At 38.6% G+C, this 18772-nt stretch overlaps 2 protein-coding genes across 3 annotated transcripts in view; one reads left to right on the top strand and one right to left on the bottom strand.

Annotated features, from left to right (window-relative positions):
* Nucleotides 1–3513, bottom strand: part of Atp11b (ATPase phospholipid transporting 11B (putative)) — a 109003-nt gene extending 105490 nt beyond the window's left edge. For both annotated transcript variants that reach the window (XM_077795320.1, XM_077795321.1), the window contains exon 1: nucleotides 3250–3513. In XM_077795320.1, coding sequence (XP_077651446.1) covers nucleotides 3250–3276 — 27 coding nt within the window. In that variant the 5' untranslated portion in view covers nucleotides 3277–3513. The remainder of the gene's footprint in view (nucleotides 1–3249) is intronic.
* LOC113178714 (uncharacterized) overlaps nucleotides 3275–18772 on the top strand; it is an 82074-nt gene continuing 66576 nt past the window's right edge. The window contains exons 1-2 of the mRNA XM_077795509.1: nucleotides 3275–3458; nucleotides 3542–3801. Coding sequence (XP_077651635.1) covers nucleotides 3275–3458; nucleotides 3542–3801 — 444 coding nt within the window. The remainder of the gene's footprint in view (nucleotides 3459–3541; nucleotides 3802–18772) is intronic.

Genomic DNA, 18772 nt, shown 5'->3' with positions numbered 1-18772 from the left:
CCTTTGTGACAGGTGGACAAGGAACGAATTAAACATAGGTATAAACGAGTATGGTGAATGTGAGGAGCAAAAGAACAGAAAGTGAGGGATTTTTCTTTAAGAGCTCCCATTTTTCCCAGTGAAGCAAAAACAATCTTATCAGACTCCTTCCAATATAAATCTAAAGGGACTACATTTATGAAAAAAGTGGAGAAACAGTTATCCTAATATGACATATTAAACTGTGCTTTTGCATTGTTAGTTATTTTCTAGTTTTCTTCTAGTCAATCTTGAATTTTGTCACTTTATGTCTAAACCCAGAAATAACAGAGTTCATTCTTTTATTCACATGTTCATCATTTATTCAGCAAACACATACTCAATGCCTATAGTACGACAAATGTAAGGTACTAAGCAGAGTAAGGTCCTCACTGATTTCCATGTGTACCTCCGGTGTTTAGTGCATTAGACTACCTACACCCACTAAGTATTATGAATACATAGTGTTATACTCCCCTATAAAGAAATATTATGTGTCAACTAAAATAAATGTTGACAAAAACTTTCATTTAAAAGTCTACATCAGAGCTTTCCAATAGAATTTTCTGATAATGAAAATATTCTGCTCTGAACTGACTGATATAGTGGCCAATAGTTACATGAATTCACATCTTAATTTTAACATCCACATGTGGTCAATAGCTACCATACATCTCTAAATAGTAGAATTCAGTTGGTAGCTAATGGTATTGCCATTATTACAATCAAGGTCCTGTCAACTGTAAGAGGAGTTATACACTATGCTACTGAAAATGTGTATACTATATGAATAATATAAACTTTACCAGAAAAACACAGTGAGAAAATTTTTTAGCCTAAAATAATTTGAATATTGTGAACCAAAAACAGAGAACAAAAGAGAAAGAAAAAGGAATTAAAAAAAAAAAGTCTTTTCCTTCTCTACTTTCCCAAGGAAAATACTAACTTTATATCAACCTTTGATTTTTCCATGATGTCAAATATTAAAAATATTTTGTATTTAGAAGTAACTGGAGCATAGGAGTTGTTTCTATAATTTTTTTTAAGTGAGACAGTATAAGTAGCTGAAAATCAGGATTCATATAATGAATAAAGTGTGCTTGTAACTCCTTGTGATTTTTAATTTCCCCAAATTTGTTTCATTTTTTTAAACTTTAAAATAAACCTAACACTAAAGTACATGGTGACTCAACCCATTGAGCTAATGGAAGTATAACCTAGACTTTGAATTGAACAATTCTTGCTTGATGTAGTAACTAATTCTAGTTATTACTGAATAGCTAGAACAGCTGTTTGTGACTGGGATAGTAAAATATACTTTCATTACTCTGTGTATTCACTGCCTTGAATGTATAATTTAAGTGACTACACAAACTTAATCACAGATACAAAGCCCAACACTGGCACAGGTCTGATTACATACTTAGAAGATCTGATAACTTAAAAGTAAAACCAGTAAGGTGAGCAACTAAATGTCAGTGATAGCATTTTTTTTTTAAATGCACAGCAACTTGTTCAACTTGTTAACCATTCCAGTAAGACAGCTGCCTTATAAATTAACCACAGAACTTCTGATTCTTCCTTTTAGTTGTTTTCATTTGAAGCCATTTTTTCCAAACGTTACCAGATTTTCTATCTTAAAGATGAGCATGGTTATAAAACCAGGATTATTTTCAGGCTAACAAAAAATTCCTAACGCTGAAAAATCTACTAGTAAAAGCATTAAGAGAATCACTTTAGAACAATCTTCCTGCCATACAAACTCATCATCAGGTAAATGATTTTAAATCAAACCTCATATACATGAACACTTGGCAAATCAAAAGCACGAGATCACATCTGTAATAATTAACTACTAGAGTCAAATTACTGTGCTACAGCTTACTGCAACAAAGGCAAAGAATTATAGCAATATGCTATTATAATGACATCATTAGGTTCGTTTCCTAATAAAGCATATCATCTGGAGTACCTGAATTTATAGCTAGCTAAAAATAAAGAGCCAACATTTGTATGAGGGAGTGAGTGGCGGCAGTTCTTAGTTTTATTTATAAGCTTTTTTTTTTTTTTTTGAGAATGATACCCATTGAAAATGATGCAACAGAAGGTTGACTAAAAAACACCATACTTAGTCTTAACATAAAAATGTTGTTCTAGAACAGGGAAAACAAGATGTTTTAGTCCCGCAAAAACAGTTTCTGCTTCATTAAGGTTTACCACTGCCTTTAAAACTAGTAAACAATAACAATGAAATGTAGAAGCATTTAATCAGTGAGATTTAGACTAAACAGTAGCAAGCCTCATCACACAGATAAGGTATTAGGTATTAAGATTCTTCAGCCTGAAGTAATTTCTGTCCTAATTGTCACCGTTGCCTTAGTAGTGTATTTTTTGGACTGCAGTTGCCAGAAGACAGGAAAGATTTTTCTGGGAAATAAATTTCTGGGAATAAATTCTGGGAAAGGTGGTGCTTTTTAAAAGATGCCTAAAGTCACCCTTTCCTAAGATTTCTTTCTTTCTTTTTTCTTTTCCTCCAGATGCTCTAGTAATACTGAAAGTTAAATACACCTTTCGTTCAATCGGATTAAAAAAAAAAAAAAAAGGTATGGTTTAAAAGTTTCGCTTGGGGTGGGGGGAGGATAAGGTAGGACGAAAACTAGTTCTTCATAACTACCGTACATCTTTCTCGAAACTAGATGGGGAATTGGAATACTCTTTCCTTCATTTAGGCCTTGGGTAAAAATTTCTTTCGTCCAGAGGTAGGAGATAGGTATCCTCCTCCTTGTCAATCAACGCAACAGTAAGTAAATCCTGACCCCCGGTGCCAAGCGGGGGCTGAAGGCAAGTCCTTCCCGGCTCTTCACCCAAACCTGTTCTACATTGCTACAGGCAAGACACCCAAGCCCCTTTCCTCTCCCCAAGACCACCTCGCGTCCGGCGCCCTAGCAGTCTCCTTAGGGGGCACCCCCACTCCGCTGGAGACCCTCATCTTCTGACCGCGACCGCTCAGGAGTCGACCGAAGAAGGAAGTATCGGAGAAGCGCCGGCAGGAAGCGGCTGCCTCCCTCCGCGCAGCGCCAGCCTCTGCGGCCCCGGCAGCGCGGGGCTTCTCCGGCCCGGGCCCCGCGCCCGCCTCCGCCGCGGCCTATCTCCGCGCCGCGGGCCCAGTCCCGCCACCCGGGGCCGAGAGGCCACGCGTGGGCGGGTGCCCGAGGGGCGGGGGACACCTACCAGCTGCTGCCGGACCCAGCGCCACATGCCCTCGCCGACGCCGTCGCGGCCCCGCGGGGCGCTGGAGCCCAGGGGCTGCAGGTGGAGGCCGACTAGCCAGAGGGGGAGCAGACGAGCCCCTCGGGCTGAAGTTCCGCTCGCCGCAGCCACCTCACTCCTCGCGCCGGGTCCCCATCCCGCGGCGCGGGCCCGGAGCTCCTACAGGCGCGGCCCCGGCGCCGCCCCCGCCCGGCTCTGCTGAGCCAGCCACCGCGCCGCAGCCACCTTCATTATTGACCGTTGTCACCCGAAGCACCCCCCACAACCCCACCCCCGCCCTGCCCGGCCCCCCGGCCCCGCCCGGCCCCGCCCCCGGCGCTCCGGCCCGCCCCCGGACGTGACGAAAGGGGGTGCGCGGAGCACTGGGGGCCGGCTGCTCCCCGCCACACCTCGGAGCTGGGGGTCGGCAGTGCGGTCGGGGGCGAACGCGATCGCGGAGGGGAACAGGGCTCTCCGCACGGTGTATGCGTCCTGCCGCGGTCTGCTTTTCTCGGGCTCGAGTTAAGTCGCTCTGTAAGTCTGTCTCGAGTCCGCAGCTAGTGGCCCACTCCGCTGTCTCTGCCTCCTGTTGCAGGTCGGTTTCTGGCTCTCTGCCCTCTTGGGTCCACGCGTCCCCCAGCTCATACGCGCAATCTGGAGTTTATGTGACTGAAGATTAATCCTCAGAGGTTCCTGTAGTGATTCGATTAAATTGTCCAAGGCTCTGTCAACACAACTCTTCCCACTTTAGCAAATAACTGAGATGGGACTAGTGGGTTTTAAAGGGTTGCAGTTCCCCAGTGCCTGGTCCAGCCGGCATCAGTGTGTATGGGAGAATGGGCGAGATATTCTTTCTTGAGGTGCTAAATGGGACAGGTTAGGAGAAAAATGATTTCAATGGAGAAGTAGTTTGCTTTTGACCGCCAAAACCCTGCAGTCAGAAAAACCCCAGAAGTATCTTGACTTACTGGGTAAATCTAAGTGTGTGGATGCCAAGGTAACAAGGCTTTCACTTTGAAGGTCTGACTTTATTCGAAAGCAGCCCCATGTACCTCTTGTGTTATGCATCTGTATGCTGTATTCTTTTTTTTTTTTTTTTTGGAGAGAGTGAGAGAGGAGAGAGAAAGAATTTTTAATATTTATTTTTTAGTTCTCGGCGGACACAACATCTTTGTTGGTATGTGGCGCTGAGGATCGAACCCGGGCCGCACGCATGCCAGGCGAGCGCGCTACCATCCCCAGCCACATCCCCAGCCCTATGCTGTATTCTTACTGATTGAAAGCACACTTCACCAACAGATGGTCGTTTATGGTTTGAAAAAAAAATCAAGCAAAAACAAATCTAAATCTAGATTAGCATGACTAGGCAAGCCATTGCATATGTATACTCATTTTTTTAGTTTCAGTAGGCAATCCTTATTATATAATGCTTATTCAGCTCTACAAATAGAAGCTTCATTGCAGGATATTTATGGTCTATGAAACTAGCAGTGGAATTCTATATTATAAATCATTCAATTTCAAAAAATAGCAAGATATTTAAAGAGAAAAAGTAGTCTTACTCTTGTTCTTAGGACTGAACCTACTTTATTACCCTAAAATGAAGTTCCAGGTGCATTTATTTATTTGTTATGTATAAAACATTACTGCCATTCACAGAGTACTGTATTCCGGGACCTTTATCAAGCTCTATGTGCATGCTCTAATTTGAACACCACCAATCTTTTGAAGTAAGTGTTATACCAATAGTGTGGATGCAGAAATGAAGACTCATGTTAAGTAACTTGGTGAAGCAGATTCTGGATTGTCAGGCAACAGAGTGCATGCTCAGAGATGACCATCCTACTTGTATTCATTTACTTACAAGTGCTTTGATTATATTAGGCCTGGAAACTTTTATTTATATGCCACTAAAAATAGTCTTGATCAGAATTTCTTGAACCACTAGTGGAAAATGTCCCTCCAGAGGACATTTTATGTATCATTGTTTGTGTCCCAAATTTTGAGAGATAGCAGTTGGGGGTGTATGGGGAGATGATTCTAAGTGCTATGGTGGAAGGTGGTAGAAAGTGACCTCAAGATAATTATGTAAAGAGCCAGGTGCAGTGCAACACACCTGTAATCCTAGTAACTCAGGAGGCTGAGGCAGTAGGATTGCAAGACCATAGCTAGCCTCAGCAATTTAGTGAGGCCTCAAATAACTTAGTGAGACCCTGTCTCAAAATAAAGTATAAAAATGCTTTGGGGAGATGGCTCAGTGATTAGACACCCCTGGGTTGAATCCCTTATATCAAATAATAATAATAATAATGTAAAGATCATGACTGAAGCTCAACTATAAAGAAAAGAATGAGTAGTCCAAGCAGTATTTCTTTCTAAGCATTTCTTTAAAGAAGAGTATTGTATATCTCTTATTAATCAGGACCATAATAAAATAGCAGAGTGTTTATGCTATAGTTATAACCCCTTAGTGATTGTGAAATTCATTTAGTGTGTCATGATGGGTGTTTTAAAAAATAAAACATTAGAAAACATCAGAATACATTGCCCAATGTAAGTAATGTGTATTGTTTTGTGAAATTTTGGGTTTATTTATGTATGTATGTGTATGGATGCACATCAAGTAACAATATAAAAAGAATTTCTTCGGTTGCTATTGGAAAAGCTCGAAATACATTGAGATAGGAAAATACAGAACTTAAGAAGCCAGACGCCAGCTGTAAAAGAAAGAAAAAAAAATGTGTTTGGAGTCAGTGATAACTCATTTATTCCACAATAATTTCTTACATGTTTTGAGCATCAAATGTATTTATAACAACTGCCTAAAACTGGAAGGGGACAAATTAGGCCCTTTGCTCTGGGTGCAGTTTATAATCTAGTAGGAAAGAGAATTTGGAATGGGGAACCATTTAACAATTCAAGATAGAAAGGGATTAAGGCCTAAAAATTTATATTTTTAGGCCTTAATTTATATCAATTTTCTGAAATTAGTGATTATTATACTGATATGGACAATACAATTGGAGAAGCCTTCAGAAGAAAAGAGACTGAGTTTATTATTTATGTATTTTTGTGGTCTTATGGAGCAAAACTAGGCAGACACTCAGCCACTGAGCTGCATCTCCAGCCACAGAGCTGAACTTTTGAAATAGGAGGATGGAGGAGAGAGAGAGGCTTTCTTACTAGAAGAACTATAGGAGCAAATACTTGAGTCAGGAAAACTCCAGATGTTTGAGGTAGAATAACTAATTTGGAATAGTAAGAAGTGGGGCTGGATAAGTAGGGAGAGGCACAATAGGGACAGAATTTCTGGCTAGTGATAAAGAGTATAGGAAATTGGCAGTTCCAGGAGTTTTCTAACCAGAAAAATGGTAGAAATACTTATCAGAGTATTGATGCTTTGAGATAGGATGAGGGGAAAAACAGAAACAAAAATGGTCAGGTAGGAAACTTGCTAGAGTGAAGAATTGAGTTGAAAAATGCTGGACTGGCAAAGGGCCAGAAGTAAAGCATTTTATAGGAAATGATGCCATGGTGTCAAGGAAACCTGAAACTTAAAAGTCATTCCAAGTGAGGTGACAGACACTCAAAGACAATAATTTACCAACGTTGTGTGACAGCCACTGAATTAATGGCAAATATGATTCATTCTGTAGAGTAAACTTGTTAATATAATTCTGTGCTAGTTTTGCTTGTGAGACACGTTCCTTCCCGGGGGAAAAAACTGTCTCCTAGCTTGGCGTAATAGACATTCGCAGGTATAACAGACAAAACAAAGAGACATTTTTCTTGATCAGAATTTCTTGAACCACTAATGGAAAATGCATACTGTGAGCTTATTGAAGACAGGATTTCTGGCTCATTAATTTTGATACTCATGGTGTCTAAAGTGTTTGTTAAATGAATTAAGGCCATGACTGAGTAGTTAGAGAAAAATATCTAGGCCCAGAATACCAAGGCAATATAGAGCAAAGCATCCTGAATGATTGTATTAGATCCCAAACTATGTGATAGGACCAGTGGTCTCCATCCTCAAGTCAAGGGCACTCAGTGTCAGTCTGCATGGAGGACCCTGAGCCTTGCTAGTTTGTTGCCTTAATTACTTCTATAGCAGTGGAGCTATCAGATGGGTCCCCAAATCTGCTTTATCTCATTTTTTTAAAAAAATAGCTACTTTCTACTTCTTCAAAATCATAAATCTAATAGTAAATCTGTTCCACTTAAAAAGCATCCCAGGAGTTCCAGACCAGATCAGTCTTCAGACAAAGGAGAAATAAATAAATAAATAAACTTCTAGAACTAAACATCATCATATATTTTAGTATCTCTTGTGAAGAATTGCATTAGGACAAACCCTGAAAATTCCTTAAACAGATATCAGTTGTGTGCTAAGTTACATGAACTCAGTTACTTACACAGAACTGAAAAGCAAAACCACTGTGAGAGTTAGAATCCATAAAAATGATCTCTTTCTTGAAAGATGAAAAAGTATATAAAACATAAATATGTTCTGCACCTCCCTTGTTTCTGATTTTTTTAAGGTGCCCTTTAATAACTTGATATTTCCTTTGGATGTGCAATCTGTGGCATTCCATCACATCGAAAATGCATGAATTTAGTTATATGTATTTTTGACATTGAGAGAAAAAGGTTAAATAGACAGATGGCCTGGATTGACAGAAATATTGATGACTTCAGGTGGGCTATAATAAAACTGAAATGGTTAACTCATATTGTTAGAAACTATGATGTAGTTGGGCATAGTGCCTCATACCTGTAATCCCAGTGACTTGGGAACTCTAGACAGAATCAAAAGTTCAAGGCCAGCCTTACTATGAACTTAGTAAGACCCTAAGCAATTTAGTGAGACCTTGCCCCCAAATAAAAAATAAAAAAGCACTGGGGGTGTAGCTCAGTGATAAAGGACCCTTTCGTACAATCCCCAGAACCACAAAACAGAACTACTATGTTTTGGCAGTCTCCAATACTTACCCAACTTTGAGTTACTTATACTACATAATAGAGCAAATTATTTAGCCATCTAGAAGCATTAGTTTTGTAATACTTTGTCTTAAAGCCATCAATAGAAGCTTTCATGCTCAAAGTTAGATATTCTGAGGGTTTTTTTTTTTTTGGATGATTAAAATAACTGCATTAGATAGGTGTTTGTTAACAGTTGGGTCATAGCTTTTCTAGGCAAAAACATTCTTAGTTGTGTTCACTGGCAAAACCTTTGGGGTCACATTGCCCTTGTCTGTATTAGAATGGATCCAAGATTGTTTTCTGAGGAAAATCTTGGCCTAGCCCACAAATATTTTGTCTATTTCCTTAACTTTTATAAAACATTAACCCTAGTTCTGATGGCTGCTTGTGCAAATTTTTGAAATAATAGCTCTAAATTGCTACCACTACTCTCTGCTTTCTAGACATGATCAGACATGCTCAGTTGTGAGAAGTCATGTTTATGCAGAATTTCCTGAAAACTATGCTCTTTGAAGCCATCTAAATTTTATTTTCAGATTTAAGAAAAACCCTTAGAACTCTCTCTTTGGCTAGTCTTCTTTTGGCTTCCCCTAATATTACTTTTACTGAACTGCAGTCCAGGATCACTCAAACATTCTAAGTTCAGTGACTACAGAAGTGGCTGCGGGACCCCCCACAACAGTTTTACAGCTGAGACAACTGCTCACTCATCACGCTGTGTTCTTGCACTGAGCACTTGCAGAAATTCAGTACCACAAAAAACTGTGCTTCCCTTGAGCAACTAGTTTGTTTTCTAATCTAATGGGCATTTTGAATTATGTAATTGAATGCAGGCTTCCTGTCGCTGTGTTGCTTGTTTAAAAATACAGAAACTTACTGTAGCCACTGCACATTCTGTGAATTACTCTTCTCTCAGTTTATTATTTTTTTCTACTCTTAGTTTCCCTTTAGCTGGTTACTCCACTGCTTTTATATCTTGTACTGTATATATTTCAATCTTTGGACTAAAAGAAATAGACGAAAATATAAGACTAAATCAGTCATGAGTACAAATCATAAAGATTAATTTTTGAAATAAAGTAAGAGTGGGCCCTTGACAATCTGAGGGAGGTTTTTTTTTTCTTACCATTTAAAAAAATTATATATGACAGCAGAATGCATTACAATTCTTATTACACATATAGAGCACAATTTTTCATATTTCTGATTGTATACAAAGTATATTCACGGCAATTCATGTCTTCATACTTGTACTTTGGATAATAATGATTATTACATTCCACCATCACTAGTAACCCCATGCCCCCTCCCTTCCCCTCCAATCCATCTGCCCTATCTAGAGTTTGTCTGTTCCTCTGAGGGAGGTTATTTGATTTCCTTTTCCTTCACCACAATTGCACCCCACACTTTCACTATTTTACAGTTACTCTAAACGTTAATTCTATGAGCAGGAGACTGATAGAAGAAAATAAAATGACTAAAGACTGCAGCCAAGTAAAGACTGCTGAGTTACAGAGAAATAAAGGATTGTATTTCTTTGGGTTGCAAGAAGTAGAATGTGTTAAAAGTTAGGAATCGAGGGGTACTAGTTCTAAGAAACTTCTGACTGGGAAACAGGAAGAATAGGGCTACTTGTTCAGGGACTAGACTGAATATCTGACTTTGGTAATAGCTTACCACTGTTGTAGGGACAAACGAGGCAAGGCACCGAAGATAGCAGAAAACAGTTTTTATTTGGCTGCAGCCTGGTTCAGAAGGCATGGCTTTTGCTGTAATCAATTAATCCCCTGAACCTCAAATTCAGGTAGTTCCAGAGTTTTATACCCAGCATGTAAGGAGAGGGGCTCAGAAGTTCACAGTCTGCAAAAGTTCACATAAAAGCAGCTTTTTCTTTCACGGTCCAGAACAGTGAAAGAAAAAGCTGCTTTTATGTGAACTTCAAGGACAACACCCTTCAAAGACAATACCTGAGAAGGGGAGAGCTTCTCCCCTTTCTATTCTCCCCCTGCCAGCTGTTACCACGGAGCCCAGTTGATAACTTTCTTATCTTAAAAATGTAGACATCTTGGCTGGGGGTGTGGCTCAAGCGGTGGCGCGCTCGTCTGGCATGTGTGCGGCCCGGGTTTGATCCTCAGCACCACATACAAACAAAGATGTTGTGTCCGCCGAAAACTAAAAAAAATAAATATTAAAAATTCTCTCTCTCACTCTGTCTTTAAAAAAAAAAAATGTAGACATCTCTGTGAAGCCCAGCACAAGGCCAGAGACCTTGTTTGCACATTTCTTCAAAGTACTATACTGGATATGTTTGTGAAAAACTAGTAAGGGGGTGTCCAGCACCTGGAGTGCTGGTATCTTCTCGGCCTGTGGCCAAGTAAACAGGACGGCACAAAAATAGGAAGTTTATCTACATTGAACTCTTTTGCAGAGACTCTTTTGCTGACAGTCCTAAAATCAGTCTGGATGAAGATTTCTGGAGAAGCCCAGTAAAGACTTTTCAGTGGAGAAAGGGGGTGCCACTTCACCACTACAAAGGACATGGGGAGTGTCATGATAAAAACTACAATAGGGTGGCAGAGAGCACCATGAGAGTGTACTGGGGCAGAGTTTTGAGTGACTCCAGATGACATGTAAGAAAGCATACTGTTTTCTTGGTGCTCAGGAAGGTTGAGAAAAAGGGATTTGAGATAGACCAAGGATAGTTGTTGAGAGCCACGGCCGAAGGGGCCCCAGCAAACTTCCAGCTCCAGCTGATGATTGGCTAACAGCAGCCCCAGCAAACTTCTAGCTGCCAACTGATGGGCTCCTCTTCGGTGATGCTCATTGGGTTGTTTCCCCCCCTTTCAGACCACAGAGCTGCTCATTGGGGGACTTTTTTTTGGCTCCACCCACGTGACCCAGCCAATTGGCCTCAAGAGCAGGAGAAGTGGGGGAGGTTGAGAGGCTTGCGGCAAGCCGGTGGTGGCATTTGGGCTCTGAAGGTTTTCCTGAAGAGCTGTGTGGTTTGGCGTGTGTGTTCTAAAAATAAAGTTCGTTTCTTTTGACAAGTGGCTCCTGAATTGTGCCCAGCCAGACTGCGGCATTTGGTGGCCCGTACGGGAACGAACCCGCGACTTTGGTGTTATCAGCATGGAGCCAATCAGTTGGCAGCTAGAAGTTTGCTGAGGCCGCTGTTAGCCAATCATCAGCTGGCAGCTGGAAGTTTGCTGGCAGCTGGAAGCTGGGGCCCCTTCAGCTGTGGCTCTCAACAGATAGTAGCTGGAATGGTTTGTGATTAGGTGAGATAGGATACTTTGGCAGAAAGAGAATGCAACCAGGAGGAGAAGCCTTATTTCTCTAAGAATTAAGGGAGAGAAAGATTGGACAGGAGATAGCTGAGATCTGGCAGTGGGCCTGAGGACCCAGAGCAGAAGAAACCCTAGGGAACACTTGGCACTTAACTAGGTCCCAGCACATTAGTATGTATTTGAAACTTTGTCACAAAGATAAAGCTGAATCAGACTGAACCCTGTGTCTATGCTGTTGTGACCACCTGCTAGTGGTTTCTCTCTTGACATGGCCCCACAGCAGGGTGTCTTTTCCTTGAGCTGGAGGGATCTGCCTTTGGAAGTAATTCCCTGTGGAGGAGAAAAAAAGAGATGAATGGCCACACCATATAATCAAACCATAATACTTCTTTTTGTGTGTTGCACATACCGTTTGCCAGGAAATCTCTTATATTCTTCTTTACCTTCTTACTCAACTAATTCTTCATCATCTAAATCTTAGCTTTAAAGCTATCCCTTTAGAGGTTAGGTCTCCTTACAGAGCTAAAACATTCATAATCACTAAATACCTAAAGGATTCTGGTGGCTGTGCTCCTGTCTGCCAACCAAGTAAAAATAGAAGCATGAAACAAATAAACATTTATTTATTTTTTTGAGACAGCATACAACAAAATGTATATGTATCTTGAATAACTTCTTCCTAGATTTTCTTCAACTCTGTGATCTCATTCTGTCTCCTCACACATGCTGTCCTGTGCTCACTCTTTCTCTGCCTCTTTCTGAGTCTTGCTTTGCTGGTGCCCCAGGCAAGTGCTGAATTTTCCAACCAGGTCATTCTGTACTTTTCCCCATTAAACATTCCCACAGTGCCCTGTACTACAAGTACTTTGCACATTGGTAATCATGACACTGTTTACTGTGGTCTCTCTTTAATGTCTTTAATGTTTCCCAAGAGACTCTTCCATATGGCAGGGACTTTTCATCAGTTTGTAAAGTTCATGAAGAGCACAAATATGTGTTTGCTTGACTTGGTATCCTATAAAAAATAAACAACTTTTAAGTAAGTAACCAGAGGAGAAATCAAGGAATCTTCTAGAACAATAAACTGGATTTTTATGAATATAGGGGATAAAAGAAGATGAAAACAATGAGGTGAGAAGACCAAATGAAATGAGGTGTTTTCCTGCGCAAGATTAATTCAAAGACTTTACACTCTACTTAATATTGTACTTCTGGTGAGGTAAATTAGTTTCCTCTAGATAATTTCTATTAAAATACAATGTAGATCTGTATATATTTATTATTGGAGTTAATAAATAATGTAGTAATATATTTACTATCCACAGTTTTATAAGATCCATTCATAAAATCATAGTAAACCTTTTCCTAGTCTGGTATCCAGAATATTAGACTGTAGTCCTCCTTTGTACCATCAGCCCTTCTGCCACATTTATTCAACAAATATTTGCTGAACATTTAGCACATGTCAGTCATTGTGCCTGGTACCCAGGTGAATAGTCCCATAGGCCTTGCCCTCAAGAAATTTACAGTTCAAGATCAGTGGGTACTAAGTTACAGTAAGGAGCAACAAATTCTGGGGTGTTATTGCCTGGTAGGAGGAATATAGTTAATAATTATGTACCATACATTTCAAAAAGCTAAAAGAAAAGATTTTAAATGTTTAAAATGTTCACTATAAAGAAATGATGTGAGGAAATAGATATGTCTAACCTGATTTAAACATTACACTATGTATATACATGTACTGAAACATTATATGATATCCCATTCATATCTGTAACTTTTATTTTTATGTACCAGTTTAAAATATATTTAAAAAAGAAGAAAAAGTAGCTTATAGTTCCAGATCAAAGGTACTACCCCAGAGTACAATAAAAATATAGACAAAAGTATTCAGAAGGACTGTATTTGAACTATGTAGGAAAGTATAGTTTTTATAGAATAAAGAAAGTCTATAAGATAAAGTTTAGATATTCTTAGTTCTGACACCTTCACCTTAAGATGTATTTGTTTCCTGACCAGGTCCTCAATTATTCACCTAAGACATGGTAACTTTGGGGGATGGAGTAATGCTTCTTGCTAATCAGCATAGACAACACCCAGTGATCTTGCATGAAGAAACATCCTGTTGTGAAAAGGAAGTTACTCATTGTATCCATAAAACAGGAGTGTGATGTCTCTGTGAATGTATGTGTGCATACATTTATGCACGTGAATGTGTGTGCTTGTGTCAAGAGGAGAAGCTATTACAGAAGTGATGTGTGCATGTTTTATTACTTAGCACACTTGGATTTTTTTATTCAGAGATATTAATAAAGGTAAAGTTGAAGACTTAACCCCAAGATGTGATTGTTAGTTTTGCACAGAGGAAAATATCTGTCTCATGACTGTAGATTGCACTTCTAGCCCTGAAATGCAATGAGAGAACATCTAACTTAGTGGAATCACTAGCATGACCAGAAAGTCAACTCACTCATATTATGATGGCTAAGGATGATCATTATAAGAAGAAAAAGTTACTGTTAGATACAGTATTGGGGAAAAAGGATGAAAAATCCTCAATCATATTGAGAAAGCTGAACAATTTTACAGACTTAGATACTTTTTCCTCAGTACTATTTTATGTTTTTTTAAATCTATGTACCTGTACAGAAGAATGCAAACATCATTTAGCCTTGAACAATTCAATAATGTGTATGAATGCTAATTAATAGGATTCAGTTCCACTGGGTAATTAATGACAACTTCATGAGTGTGAGGTTGCATTAGGATTCCAAATGACATTTTTACTTTATTGGGTTGTTTTAATATGTCAAATGAGAAGATGCAAGTTTCCTTACTAATTAATTAATTAATTAGTACTTTGGGAAACATGCCAGTTTTTATGTTGCCACCATCATTTTTATTTTTAGCTCCATCTGTTTTGTTTTATCAAGTTGCTGTTTAAACTCTGGTACAATACTTAGTTTGTAGCTTCAATACTGACCCTACTAACTTCCAAAATACCAGACCAGAACAACTTAGAAGAGGAAACATTTATTTTGAGTTAACAGTTTCAGAGGTTCAGTCCATCGTCAGCCAGCTCCATTGCTCTGGGCCCAAGATAAAATAGAACATCATAGCAGAAGCATATGGCAAAAGAAAGCTGCTGGCCTCATTGTAGCTAGACAGGAAAAAAGAAAGAGAGAGAGAGAAGGGGAGATGGAGAGAGAGAGGAGCCAGAGGAACAAGATATAATCACCAAGCGCACACCCACAGTGACCTACTTTGTCCAGCCATGCCCCACCTGCCAACATTTACTACCCAGTAATCCATTCAGTGTTAACCCATCAAATGAATTAATCTACTGTTTAGATTACAGCTCTCACAATCTAATCATTTTGCCTGTTAACAAGCATATATTGTCTCCTGAGCTTTTGGGGGACACCATATAATCAAACATAATACTTCCCTAAAATGAATACTTCATAACTAGCCCCTAAGCCTGTTCTTTGCTCCTCAATATCCTATACCAGAAAGAATCTCTTTTTATTTAAGGCTAGTTCATGGTCACATCAGAATCTCAGAGTCTTTACAGTTCTCATGGATTTTTCTAGAACGTTTGGATGGAATCTGTCTCCAGTTCAAACCTAGAAATTTTCTCTTGGATTTCCCTCCCTTTTCTTGCCCTTTCTGGGAACTGAGTTCCCAACCTGCCCTTTGAGTCAAAGACCTGAGGTGCACCACTGACAGAAAGTACTTGTATTCTTCAAAGGGGAGCATTTGTTACTGTCAATCACCTATTGTAATGACTCTGATGAGTATTATTAATTTTTATGTTGATCTTATTTTATTTAATATTATTATTAATAATAATTAATGATATCATCCTCTATATAGAAGGTGAGTAGATAAAGTACAGTCTGCTCTTTAATCCCTTTTTTGCTCATCTGACTCAAATTTATATTGATTAAAGGTTAGAATAAAAGTATGCTTAATTGGGCTGGGGTTGTGGCTCAGTGATAGGGTGCCTGCCTAGCACATGTGAGGTACATTTAGTGGTATAGTGGCTTAGTGGTTTGGAAAGCGCTTAAGAAGAAAATACTGTTGATTTTAGTTGTCAGTAAACTTATTGTTTCACTTCATCTCAGCCACATTGAAAAACTAAATAAAGATATTGAGTCCATCTACAACTAAAAATATTTTTTGAAGTACGCTTGATTAAATTGTGCTACTTACCGATTGCTACAGTTTATGATGTAATAAACGAACACTATACATTCTTATGGCTAATATAGAAATTTTTATAACAAATTAATGTATATAATAATAAATAAATTTATAACAATAAATGGGGAACATCCTAGAAGGTATGCTAATCTATTACCAGAAAGAATCTCTTCTTATTTAAGACCAGTTCATAGTCACATCAGAGTCTCAGAGTCTTTACTGTTCTCTGTAAAATAATTGTGGAATAAGGAATAAAAGACATCTTTTGAGAATATACAGTGTGAGGATCTCAAAGTTTGTATTCTTTATGTCTCCCCATAAAATATCATCTTTGTGGATGAGAGCAGATCCTTAATATCTTGTCCTTAGCTGTCTTTTCTCTCTGTATCCCCAGTTGGTTTCAACCTTTCTCCCCTGCAAGCAATTGTCTTTATTTCATCATTCAGACAGACTGAGCCTTTTGAAAGCTGATAAATCAACAGAAGCCAGAAAATTACAAATGCACACTGTATGTTTAATAATAGTGCACAATCTGATTACTGTAAGTATAATTTTAAATTTTTTTCTGTTCAAACAGTTTATGTGAAAAGCAACTTCTGTTCTCTTAGACTTACTTGAGTGGAAAAAAATCCCTTTGAAGCTACAACAGAACTTGTGGTACAATGTTGATTAATTGGTAATGCAAATTAGCTTGTACCTACCATCAAAACGTGGAAAAATATATTTGAGTCAGAAAGTAAGTCCCTCGGTTCTGTCTGTGCACTTCCTTAGTTGGTTGAAACTCTCAAATATACCTCCCTTTTAACAGCGGTAAAGGTTGTTTTACCTTATGGAATTAAAAGATCTGTTGACCTTTTACCATTTTATCTGAAAGAAAGCCCTTAAAAAGAAAATACTGTTGATTTTAGTTGTCAGTAAACTTATTGTTTCACTTCATCTCAGCCACATTTTCCAAACCACTAAACCACTAAATGTTCACTGGAGACTTTCAGGTCATGGCAAGATGATATAGTAATTTGGTGCTTAATTGATTTAATATTGAGTGCCAAGAAACAATTGAGGCTCAACCCACAAACCCCAAATCCATTAAATTATCCTATTTTGAATGTTTAAAAAAAATAAGTAGAAGATTTTAAAATAGCCTCTTCATTTTAGGCTCTATAATGATAGTATGTGGAATTATTAAGTTGTATAGTATTACAGAGCTTTCAGAAGACTCAGATTTGAGCTGATGTATTTCATAAGGAAAAATTCTTATTTACTTGCTAATTTACCTGAAGATATTCATCTCTAATGTGTACTCCCAGAAATGTAAAAATGTTCCATCGAATTTCAAATTATCAGTAGCAATTAATTAAGGTTCAAATTGCTTTGAGGATGCTAAAATTGATTTTATCAGTTTTGTCAATTTCTTTTTATTGTGCCATCCCTGGGTTTATGCCAATAATTTGTCAGATGCAATTACATTTGTGAATTTAATTTTCTTTTGCACTGTATGGCAAACTAGGTGTATTCCCATATTACTAGGTGTTTTATAGGAGTTACTCTTGGTTTTCCTTAAAATTATTTACTGGTTTTTCATGTTACTTCCCATGGTGTCATTTACTCTCATAATATGAATGTGGCAATAATTTTAGTAGTTAGAAAAGCTATGACATTGCAAATATTGACTTGGCCTTCATTGGTCTTTAATCCACTACTGCCAATTTAATCTACATACCAGACATTAAATAACAACAGAATCAATAATAATAATACCTACTATTTATTAAACACTTACTAGGTGCTAATCACTGAACTTAATACATTGTCTTAATTAATCTTCTTTGTAACCTGAGGATGGCACAGTTTCTATCTACCATACGGCCAAAGTGGTTGTTAAAAAACTTTAGTACTTTTATTGTGGTAGTGAAGAGCTGCTGTCCCAAGCTCCCCAAGTGTCCTCTGTACCTTTTTTCTCCAATTTCCCATCTCTTCTCCTGGGGATCTCTCCATCTTGTCCTCCTCAAATCCAGAAACTAGAGGATTAACAATGGCATGGCAGAGACCCTCTGGGACTCCTGCTCTAGCAGCTAGACGTCATTATGATGTGTTGGTACCCAAGCTGTTCCAGTAGTTAAATATTGTGGTTATTAGCAAAGATGTAGATACTATCATTACTGTTCTGCAGGAGGGAAAATATATAATATAATAATATAATATTTATATATAATATAAATATGTAAAAGTTCATCACTTTGCCCAAGATTGCCCACCTAGAAAGTGTCAGATCCAGGACTCAAACCTAGGTCTCTCTCAAGTTAAAATCCTTGCTCTTTTTTTGAGGGGGTGGGGAAGTACCGGGGACTGAACTCAGAGGTACTCAACCCTGAGCCACATCCCCAGCCCTATTTTGGATTTTATTTAGAGACAGGGTCTCACTGAGTTGCTTAGCATCTCTCTTTTGCTGAAACTGCTTTGAACTTGTGATCCTCCTGTCTCAGCCTCCCAAGCCGTTGGGATTACAGGCATAAACCACAGCGCCTGGCAAAATCCTTGCTCTTAACTAGTATAGTGGACTAAAAAATAGAGAAAACCAGCCAGTGATTAGTGTTGACTTCCCAGGCCCCAACATGAATAGCTTTGATACTCTATCTACTCTGACTACTTGTACAATGAATTTTAAATTTAATTATGTTTTTCATTAGGTTCTCAGCCATAATAATGAGCATGCAAGTACTAGGTTGATAATGGGTACTTTGCATTATTCCACCAGCATCCTGTATTCACTAATTTAGCACATGTTGTATTTTGCAAAAATGTCTCCATAGGTAGAAATTACCTTCTTTATTCATATCTTTTACAAACATTTTAAAATGTTATTGTATTTTTATACATTTATTTTATTTATATATTTTTATGTGGTGCTGAGGAAAGAACCCAGTTCCTGATACGTGCTAGGCAAGCGCTCCACTACTGAGCTACAACCACAGCCCCTATTCATCCCTTTTTGGATGATGCCCCCTATTCAGACAAATGATTAAACA

This window comes from Urocitellus parryii, chromosome 2 (assembly GCF_045843805.1).
Source record: "Urocitellus parryii isolate mUroPar1 chromosome 2, mUroPar1.hap1, whole genome shotgun sequence".
Taxonomy (NCBI): Eukaryota; Metazoa; Chordata; class Mammalia; order Rodentia; family Sciuridae; genus Urocitellus; species Urocitellus parryii.
Note: the sequence above shows the minus strand (reverse complement) of the source record. Positions and strands in the feature narration are given on the sequence as shown.